Below are 10,976 nucleotides of genomic sequence, written 5' to 3' on the forward strand. Positions count from 1 at the left end.
AAATCAGTTTGACCCAAATCAGTTAAGTCTGATACTACATTCAACCAGGTTTATCTTAAACCAGTTTCAGCCATTTTGAAACTGGTTTAAGGGCACTGAACTTCTGTTCTGTTACAGGTTTAAACCAGTTTCTGATCACTTCAACCAGTTTATGTGTAACTTCTGTCCCTAGCCTTGAAGGGTAATTAAGATGATTAGATTAGGTTTTGCAATTGATCCAAAAAACTCAAAAGGAATCTTACATATGGACCTCTGTGCCACTCTTCCTTCTTTTTTGTGTGTAAGTTTTGTTGGTAAGCTCCCAATTCACAGGCTCATCTTTAATATCTTGCTAATAAAGCAGCAAGCTTTATCGAGCTCCCCTCATCATAGAGACCAGCTCATGGAAGTTGGACTTTCTTTACCACTCACTCTGTTTTGTCCTCTGCTCAACTCTTTTCTACACCACACACACATCACCGATGTCTCCAAGCACCTACAAATAACATTAACGGTGTCCTTGTCTGTCAGATCCATACTCTGAATGCTAACATTGGTTGTAAGCAAGATTATAATTGTAACCAAAGCTGTTCAGGAGATAAGGAAGCCACAGGTAGAATAAACAGATCCTCTGAACATAGAGTTTATCATAACTTTACTAGGCTAACTCTGGTGTCTGCTAATGGTGGATTTCATCGCTGCGTCCTTCCATATCTGCTTACAGTGTGGCTTTTTCACTGGAGCGTGCTGTATGTGTTCTTTAGCTATTCTACAGTGTTTTGGAGCAAGAAATATTAACACAGACCTACACTTTGGGTATGTTGAGTCTCTTAGCCTTTTCTCCAATTCTCAGCTTTCTCTTTTCAAGACAGTTTTGTTAAGATGGTATGACCTCCCAGAGGCCTGCTTCAGAGTTGCAGTAAATCTGTGATGAATAAAACAACTGTGGGGAGGCTGCCATAAATTAATTGAACTATTTTACATGAGTAAGAAAAGTAGCAGGAGATTTGAGACTGAAATACAAATACAACTAGTACTTGGGATACATGTTTGAAAGATTGGTAGGGAGGGGAAAAAAAGATATCCTAATGGGTTGTGGGGGGGATGAGAAACAAGCTTCTGCCCAGAGCATTTTGGTTAATAATAAGCAGTTTGGAGTATCAATTTACATTTGCTTCACTAAATGTTGCTATTTAATGTTCATATTTTACTTTTAAAGGCATGTAATCAGCTAGCTGCTGTGGAGCTGTACCGCTGGCCTTCATTGGCTGGAGTCTGAATTGCCCTCTGTAATTCATATGTCCTCTAACACCTAGGGAAAGTCACTATTTAGGTGTCTCTGTTTATTTTGGGGGTGGGCTTGGTTGATTTGTTATCTTTTCTTTTCTTTTTTTCCCCAAGGAATCTGGGTTTGCTCCCTGCTGTCCCGAGGGGCTGCTGTGTCCTGCATGCTGACATGTTTTACCATGAAGACGTGCTGCAGAGCTGTAACATCAGTCAGGAGTGAAATGTGTGCAAGTCACAGATGCCCAGGGAGGAGTTTCATCCATGGGGAGTATTAAAAATTGGCTGTTGGGTAGGAGCAGCACTGTCCCCTGCAGGGCAAAAATCAAAACTTCTCACAGCTCCACATCATATCTATGCCACTTGACGGCACTCAGAAATCCCCTTCCATCTCAAGCATTAAGGCCACCATCTGCCACCTTTACTTGCATGTTATGCAATGCTATGAATAGTGCAACAATTTTGGGGGGTTGGCACTACTCAATGTGCTTAAAGCTCAGGGCATCCCCCTTAGCAGTCAAGTTGCCCAACGCATGCCCTTTTCTTTCTCGGAGTATGCCATTTTCTCTCATTCCCCCACGGAGAGAGAAAAAGTGGAACATCCTGAAAGCAACTGCTGGGAGGAAGTAACTTCTTCAAGCGCAGGGTAATTGTTTGACAATGCAGAGTTTGTTTGCAGAGGGAGTGAGCCTGAGTTGGCAGGGGCCATTACTCTGCTGGAGACAGAAATGCAGGACAAAACATGAAGCCTTGATAGAGAATCTCGAGTCAGCAGAGTCGCTTCTTTCTGAAATGCTTTGTGCCAGTGCATCCAACTTTATTGCTGGTGCATTTGTTTTCAGGGGCAATTAACAGTGCCTGCAAGCTCGTTAAAGGGCCCAGTGGCAACTTGCACATTTCAGTCTTTTGTAGATAAGCATGTCCTTCTTCTGCTGTTGTCACCGGCCCCCAGGTACTTCAGGAGAGGTAAGAACGCAGCTATGTCTGTGGTACCGAATGCTTGGGGCATCAGGGATTGCAATAAGATAGGTGGGAAGAAGAATAGCAAAGAAGTGAATCACACAGCAAAATGTTATCTGTGATCATCGTTGCCGTGCATTTTAGAGCTGGAAGGAGGTTGTCCCATGAGGATAAGATCTGGCCGAGGAACAGATTTCACTGGAGTGAAAGAATGAGAGAGAGAGAGTTCAGTGTAGTTATATAGGAAAAATATATATTGTGTATAAAGAACCTGGTCACGATTTGTGTGCAGACAGGGAATGCAAAGGCTATTTGCCTGTGTACTCTCATTACAGGTACAAAGAGCGTTGGAGAAACAGGTATTATGGGGTTACTACTTCCTCCTTTTAACAGGTGGTGCGTGGAGCAGGCAGGTAGGCACAAAGAGGGGAGAGGGAGGATCTTTGGCTGTCTATCCACAACAGCTGAGGCTACGCACTGGGCAAAGCGTGAGCCAAGTGTCTGCTTGGCTCCCAAGGCATTGCTTAACTCTGTGCTGGCACTCACTTAGGGCAGATTGCAATGTGCCAGTCTGGCCTGAAATGTGAACTAGAGGCAGTTAGGGAACAGAGTGTGTTACTAGAACTGTACACCTTTGCCAAAAGAGGTTTTTGCATGGTATATTATTTTGGAAAATATTTTAATTTATTTTCTTGACACCTGATGCAGAGCTTATGGGCTTACATGTTCATTGGGGACGGTAGCTTCGCGTTACGTGTTTGTACAGCATCTACACACTGCAGCTCTGGTTCATGCATTGGTTCCTATGCATCACCTCGACACAAAGTAATGATTCAGTAATTAAAATAATGAGATGAAAGAGCTCCATCTTTAACAATTAACTCCCCCTCTTCATTTACATATTTAAACAGCAACCCTCTGCATTCTTTTTCCATGGGATTAGAAGCCCAAATTGGTATCTGTGGGCTAAGTACAGTCAGTAAAAAGCCCAAGGCTGAATCAATTCAATCTTTGCAGGTTAGTCTAAGCTGTGTAGATTCAACCAATAAGCAAGTGAACAGACGTTCACTTTTGATTCTGGAAATGCCCAGGCCAGAAGCTGAGGGGCACTAGAGCACGGCTCCCTGCTTGGCTGGAGCAGACAGCTTTGGCCAAGGCTAGGGCACCTACCTTACAAGGTGGGGTTTGTGGGGGAGGTGCAAAGCATCCTGGGATACTGGGAGACTGTGAGTTAACTTGAATCTGGAGGGGATCTGGGTCAGAAGTTCAATAAACTGATTTAACCTAAGTCTGTTCAGTCTGATACTACATCCATCCAGGTTTATCTGAAACCGGTTTTAGCCATTTTGAAAGAACTTTATGTGCACTGAACTTCTCGTGTGGTACAGATTTGATTTCTGATCACTTATACAGGTTTATGTGGAATTTCTGTCCCTGGCCTTGTTAATAACTGCATAATTTTCTTTATATTTAAACATGACAAAGACTCATAAGACCAAAATGGGTAGCAATTCAGAGATTTTGCACACATAAGTGAGCATTGTCATTAATGCATCATCAGTGTGTATCCTGCTGAGGCATTATGATTTTATACTGCCAGTTGAAATTTTTTGAATTTCAAAATTATGATGAAAAGAAATTTTCAGTGATTTTAAATTTACTAGATAAAACACGAAACAACATTTGCTTTTCTTCCAAGTTCTAATCTGTCATTCTCCAAAAGACAGCCAACATTATTCATTAAGCTTTACAATACTTGTGGTGGGATAGGGAAGAATGAACGTCTTCATTTTATAAAAGAAAAGATGGAGGCACAAGCAGAATGTGACTGAACCTAACTTCCCTCGCACTTAGTGTTTAAAAACTTTTTAAAAAGTATGTGAGCTCATTGACATTTTTCCCAGCAGCTTGTCCCAAGATTTGGCTGCAAGCAGGAGGCAGCTTTTGGTACACTGAGTTATGAAGTGTGTAACATAGTGATGATGGACCGCTAACAACCAACCTCTGGTGGCAATACCAGAGAATGTAATGGAGGCTAAAAACAAGTGGAAAAAAAATCTTTTCTATCAAAAGCTAGATAAGATCATTTAGTTCACTTATAAGCAACTGGTGGCTTCTTCTCTGGTTGGTTCTCAAAACACAGAGTTCATTTTCTATAAAACAGCCAAAATTTGGAATAGCATCCTAAAGAATGGCTCACAAGTAGATGTGGGGGCACATTCTCAACTCATGTAAACTGTCCTAGCACTATCATGGTTTATAGCAGCTCAGTGCAGAGGAAAAAAAGGAGGAAAACTGTATTTGGGTAAATTAAAACTTTCTAATTTTTCTTCTGGGGGTTATCAGACTTCTTAAACTTTCCTTTCTTCAGGTGAGATTTTGCTTGTGGTCCATCATTCCACAAGCAATACCACTAAGTGCAGGGTGTCATAAGATACTGCTCCATGCAGGTAAGGATATCACAATCAGGTTCATTGCTCATCACTGAAACTTGTGTGAAGGCATTGATACCCCTCACTTTTAAAGCTGATTTTGTAAGTAATATATAATATACACTGAGGGTCTTCCCTGAACGAAGATACAGGTGGCCCTAGGGCAACCCTCAATGATAATAAAGCAGAAGCAAAGCTAACTTCTTCTCAGTTTGAAACCCTTACTTGAGACATAACTTTGTCTGTCTTCCACAGAGGGAACCTCTTACTGCGCAGTACACAAGGCAACCCTCTCAAAACACTGGTAAGATTGAACTATTTTCCTTGGAGTTTTATTTTTTCTCTTTCTGGATGGTGGTTGAAGTGATAATTACTGAGTTCTGGTCCTAGCCCAAAAAATGTTGCAACACTGAACTGGTACACACACACACGCGCGCGCACACACACACAGCCTTGCATTTTGTGCAATCAAAAGACACAAAACAAAGGAAAAAAAAGAAATAAAGTAGACCCCCCCTCCCCACAACTGAGTTTGCAAGCATGTGGTTAAAACAAGGTATGTTAAATGGTAAAGATTTCATGGTACTTTTACCCAGAAGAAACCTAAATTCTTTTACTAGCTGCCAGGCATGTATAGGAATAATTGCAGTGCTATTGGAATACAACCACCTTTAGGGTGAAACGAAGGAGACTTAGGACAGGAAGTGAAGAATATCAAGTTTGGTTGAAACTGAAAGGGAATTTAAAGGAAGTAGAATATGACTGCCAAAGGGAGACTACTGTGGAGGAACTGGGGTGAACATCTATATTCAGTCTGTAGCAGTACCCATAAATGGGATATTTAAAAGATTTGGAAACTTGGGCAGTGGTTGCTTTTACTAGTTTATGAAACGTAGGTAAATGGTGAATTGGTTCAAATTATTTCGATATCCAGTAGGATCTGCCCGAATCACAGCGCACACAATACAATGAAATCTTGTTCCAAAGCCCATCTCAGTGAAAACAAACATGGGATGCCTGGCATATAACTCCCAGGGGGGAGAATGGTGGCTTAGCTGCACTGAAATATTTTGGGGTTTGGCTAAACTATTTTGGTTTTCAATAAAAAAAAAGGGGGGGAAACATTTTTTTTTTTAAGCAATTAGGGTTTTTTTTAAGTAAAAAAAAACCCCCAAGTTTTCTTCAGAAAGCAAAAGCTTTCTGTGTATTTTTTTCCTAAACCCCAATTTCCACTCAAGAACAGGACTAGTATTTTACCTGGAAACGATTTAATGGGGAACCCTTTATATTCGGCAAACCTATTTGTCGCTTGGCAAAGAATTCTACTCGGCGTGTTCCTCTCATCTCTTCTCAATAGTATTTCACAAAAAAGTCTAAACAGGAACTAATTCATTTATATTTTCCAATGAGCCTTAAACAAAAGATACATCTTGAATTAGACAGAGGGCAAAATTGGATGTTGTCTGGCACATCCCGGGAGCAGGACCTGACCTTCCCTCTAGCTCCAAATGGATTACAGTTGCTCTTGATCTTTCTTCTTGTTCAAGAAAAAGGATTTCTTTTTCCTTCTACTGAACTTATATACTTTTTTTCCAAACACTCTCAGTATTAATTTGGCACCAGAGAAGCATACTGGAACCTAGTTTTGGAGAATAAAGTCTGACCAAAGTTTTCCTTCTTTTAAAAAAAAGCCTCTCTGACATTTGTTGGAAATATTACTAGCAAATAGATCATGTGTTCCATTGCTCAGGAGATGCAATTAGATTTTCTGCAGGTTTGTAAAACAAACTATGGTCTAAGGATGTTGTCATGGAACCATTAGTTTGAGTCCCAGTTGGATAACTCAGTTTTTAATTATTAGGGCTACACTGCTTTCATTGGTGCACCTATATTGCAATGTTCAAAGGGATTTGGATGTCAAGGTCTAATTAAAATTATCGGGAATTGGGCATACAAACACTCCAGGTGGATTTGAAAGTGTCAGCTTATTAGTTCCCTTAAATAATCAGTTGCAAAAAAGCAGCATTTAGCTGCTAGAGAAGGATTTCAATCTCAGGTCTTGAAATGACTGGATTGATCCTTGTCTTGGTTTGAATCAACAGTTTTGAGCTACAGTATAGTCATGCTGATTTACAGCAATAGAGGGCATGACCCTTTGTCTTGCCCTCTTTCGTGTGATCTGTAGGAAGCAAGATATCCCAGACCTACCTACTGCAGGATTCTTCCATGTAATGCTTCTGGCCACCTTAAGAAACACTGTACAACGTTAGATGGGGTCTGATCCAAGGTATGGCTCCATGTTCCGAATAACTGTGGAAGGGCCTGCTCCCCTGGAGGGCATCTTCAGGCGCAGGTGATTCAATAGGTAGCTTTAATTTCAAAACAAAAGCCATTTCAAAGCAGGAAGCCATTATTTTTTTCATGTGGAAAATATCAACGTGGCATGTTGAAATGATTTCAAAACTTTTTTACCCTCCATTTTTTTTCCATGGAAAACCTTCAGTTTTAACTAAGAGGAATTTCTTCTTGGAGAACCAACAAAAATACTTAAAAAAAATAGCAAGCCAAATGCTTAAGAGACTTAGCATCGGTGTTTTCTGCTTCCTGTGTGACCTTGGACAAGGCTACTTGAGGCCAAGCTTTTAAAAGCACCTATTTTTACAAGTGGACATAGGCACCGAGGAGCTTAAGAGTTACTGAAAGATTCATGGCCTTTAAGTCACTTTTGAGAATGGGTTTTTGATTCCTAGATCATTTAAATGCTTTTGAAAGTCTTACCCTTACTCATTTTGTGCCTCTGAAAAGGAGATCAAAGCACTAGACAAGGGATACTGTGTGTTAAAAATGATCTGGTGTTCCTACAGTAGCACAGGCCAGATGAATACGTAAGCAGGTAGGTAGATGCCGCTCTACCAAGAGAATGTCTAAACGTAACGATGAGTCTGTAGTTGATCCTGGCGCATAACCGAGGCTCTTATGTACATTGCTTGCAAGCTTTTTTATCCAGGTCCTGCTTGATTTATTCCTTGGCTAACCCTCAGATTCCTGTGGGTTTCTAATCTTCCCAGGTGTCTTCAGTAAGGAGGGAACCCTTGCCATGAAAACAGTAAATGTGCTTGAGATTGACACGCTGTTTTCAGATATCTCTGAAACTTTCAACAAGCAATACAGGGATCACTGTGCCATGGAGGAAGCTATCCGAAGACTGAAAGAGGCTTCTGGCTGTGCTCCCACGAGCAGCCTGACAGAATGTATAGACAATATAGAGCGGGAACACGGTAAGCAACTGCAGACTAAAGCTACCTGAAGCCATTACTAAAACAATGGGTGCACCTACACATTAATTAATATGCCGTAGTTATGGTGCATTCACTTTAGTACTTGGAGAACCAAGTACTAAATCAATGCATAGTAACTGGTGCTACTGCACAGTAGCGCCAGCGCACAGGGTCTTCCAGAAGCTGACTGCACTGTAGCCTAGTACTACTGAGCAGTAGCGTATTAGCACAGGTTTTGACCAAAATGCTACTGCAAAGTGTTATTAGGCTACTGTACAGTTAGCATCTCATGTAGATGCACCCAGTGAGGATCAAATGCACCACATAAAGTAGCAGCAGCATCTTCAAACCAATTCAGACACTCATCAACTGGGCTCTGCAGAGAACAGTCTACGGACTCTCGGCTAGCAGAAAACTCAGCGACTAAGAGCCTGCATTTGATAGGCGTGCAGCAGTAGATGTAGTATAGTAATAAAGCCCACAGCAACTGAGTGTTAGAGCACAGTAAGAGTAGTAGCATTTTCTGTCCCCACAAGAATTTGTTTCAGTCCATTCAGGGGCCTAGAAAGAAAGTAGGGATAAAATAAAAACTCTGCACCCATTTTAACCCTCCCCCCTCAGCCTTTTAAAAGGTTTTAACTGGGTAATGGGGAGTTGCTGCTCTGTAACATGGGGCACCACATGAATAGGTGGTGTGGTATTTGCTCCTCATAGTTCCTTCCTTCTGTCCTCAGAAAAACTAGGAGCGAGGTTCAGCTCTGGCCTCCCACATGCTAGCACCAACATTAGAAAGCAGAACGACCCCTGTTTTGAATATCACCTTACTCAACCAAAAAGAATCAGATCTTGTGGTAGAGGTGACATCTTTTATTAGACCAACTAATTTTTTGCAATTAAAAAAAAATGCTAAAAAAATTCTTTGGCAAAAAATTAGTTGGTCTAATAAAAGACATTGCCTCTATCATGAGTTTTGATTCCTTTCACCTCTAGACCAATATGGCTACAACCTGGATACCTCACTTAAATTTTTTTTCCCAACTGCTTAAGTTGGTCTAATAAAAGATATCAGATTCACCCAAAGAACCATGTCACTTACCCAAAGCATTTGATAAATTCACCAATACTTGTGGTGCCAAGTCCTGGATTTCTCCCTTAGTGTGCAGTGCAGTCAAGACCCTATGGTTGTATCTTGGGGTGCGCCGAGAGCTAACAATTAAGCCGGGTATATGGATCAGGAGCAGTCATTGCAAAGGAAAAAGAAGGGCCTAACAAACTGGTGTTGGCCCTGACAGCAGCCAAGGGAGCTGTTTCTTTGCTAATCTCTGGTGTACACCACAGGAGTAAGCAGAGGGATTTATTATCCGCACCTGGAATTGGCAGGGAAACGGTACAGAGATGGCCTAAGACTCCTGTGCCACCTTCTTCCAGCTGCTACTTCTGTTGGGGTTTTACTGTGATGGCGAACTTCTTTTTTTTTTTCCAGCCGGTTTGTACTGACCACACAAACCTCTCTTAGGTTCTCATCAAGTCTCTGGATTTGGCTTTCTTGTGTGGGTTCACATGGCAGCAAAGCCAATCCTTCCTGTGCAATGTTGACTTGCTAAGCTACTGCAGAAAGGAAACCTAAACCAAAGGGGCCAACAAAACCCACACGGAAGGAAAACCCATATGTTTGTGAAACCAGTAAGAAGAAGAACAATGAAGAGTCTCATGAAAGATTAGAATGGATTTGCAATATACTTTTATAGGCTCACTCAAGGATTGACAGTTTGAGGTGAATAAATGGGAGTAAATGACAGAGGATTATGGGTCAAATTTACCCTGCCTAATTCCATTGGCTGCAATGGAGGAAATGTCAACACACCCGTGCCAAGGATGAATTTGGCTTTGTATGTTTAAGGAAGTGGCATGGAGGATTTTAGCTTATATTACTGGCAAATGCTTCTATTGTGCGCACACACACACACACACATTGCTGATAAGGAAGTTGGAAAGAGCCTAATTTTGTGTCTTGGAGCAGATTTGTTGCTCTGAGTGTTTAGTGTTTAAGGGGCAAAAGCATTGAGACATCTCTTTTGGACTCAAATCAGAATGAGCTAAATCACTGGATATAATTTGTTTTGTCTTTCAGGTGCCTGCAGTTTGCAGGTGCACATGGATGGCTATAGCTTTTCACTCATTGTAAAGGAGAAAGAAGTGCCTGCAGACCTGGAGCAGGCCCAACAGCAGGTGTGGGAACTGAATCGTGCCACAAAGCATGTCATTGCTACAGAAACAAAACTCCAGGAAATGATCTGTTCAGTGCTTCAGAGCCAGAGTCAGCTGGCAGAGAGAATGAAGGCCGCAAACCCAGAGTACCTGGATCAGGTACGGCTAGACGCTAATCTGAGAGAGAATATCCAGACCGTGAGCCAGGCCAAAGAGCTCTCCAAGCAGTACGGCAAAGATGCCAGCAGCGTGCTGAAAGAAATGGCTCACCTAGCTGGTATGATCCTGTAAAAGGTTCAAAAGTAAGGATCCAGCTGGTATTTATACCTTCCCCTTTGTACCTAAAATCTACAGTGCGCCAAAGAGCACACCTTGGTACAGCCGTGATTATCTGGGCAATTAGCACACGTATAGGTAGTTGTACTAGGTCTGGTTTATTTAGCCAAGGAACCTGAATCAGGAGAGTAGGATTTCTTCTCAAGGGGCTGAAGTGATGGACAAATATATGTCCTCCTTTTCATCTGCCAAGCACTCAAGCCCTTTTGCAGGGTTTCAGCCCACCATCACCTCCAGTGCTACTTAAATATCTGCAGAACCAGAGAAGTACAAATTAATGAGAGTTAGGCCTGAATATAGCCCAGAGACCATATGTGGCTTATCTAAAGCCACCTAGATAAAACAGTTTATATAAGAATTCAAAAGTCCCACCCCTTTTTTCTAGGTTCAACAAAGCTGTCTTCCAAACCGAAGGCATTCCCTCATGATAAAACTAGGTGCTCAGACCAAGGCTTAAAAATTCCCTTTCAGCAATAAAGATCTACTTTGTATTGCTTCT

At 41.6% G+C, this 10,976-nt stretch overlaps 1 protein-coding gene across 1 annotated transcript; it reads left to right on the top strand.

The window, feature by feature from the left end:
• The first annotated feature begins 1,958 nt into the window (after positions 1 to 1,958).
• Positions 1,959 to 10,939, top strand: LOC109296669. Its single transcript, XM_019516161.1, has 4 exons — positions 1,959 to 2,229; positions 4,911 to 4,959; positions 7,724 to 7,933; positions 10,065 to 10,939. Exons 1-4 carry the CDS (start codon positions 2,182 to 2,184, stop codon positions 10,430 to 10,432), a joined length of 675 nt encoding a protein of 224 aa, XP_019371706.1. The 5' UTR covers positions 1,959 to 2,181; the 3' UTR covers positions 10,433 to 10,939.
• Positions 10,940 to 10,976: the final 37 nt, after the last annotated feature.

The sequence above is a fragment of the Gavialis gangeticus genome, unplaced genomic scaffold, assembly GCF_001723915.1.
Source record: "Gavialis gangeticus isolate Ggan-Ray unplaced genomic scaffold, GavGan_comp1, whole genome shotgun sequence".
In the NCBI taxonomy this organism is placed as follows: Eukaryota; Metazoa; Chordata; order Crocodylia; family Gavialidae; genus Gavialis; species Gavialis gangeticus.

Excerpts from the sequence above, each read along its gene's own strand:
- LOC109296669 (XM_019516161.1), top strand. The coding sequence starts at position 2,182 with ATGTCCTTCTTCTGCTGTTGTCACCGGCCCCCAGGTACTTCAGGAGAG. Across the intron at positions 4,960-7,723 it reads GCAACCCTCTCAAAACACTG|GTGTCTTCAGTAAGGAGGGA; the intron begins GTAAGATTGAAC and ends TAATCTTCCCAG. Across the intron at positions 7,934-10,064 it reads CAATATAGAGCGGGAACACG|GTGCCTGCAGTTTGCAGGTG; the intron begins GTAAGCAACTGC and ends TTTGTCTTTCAG.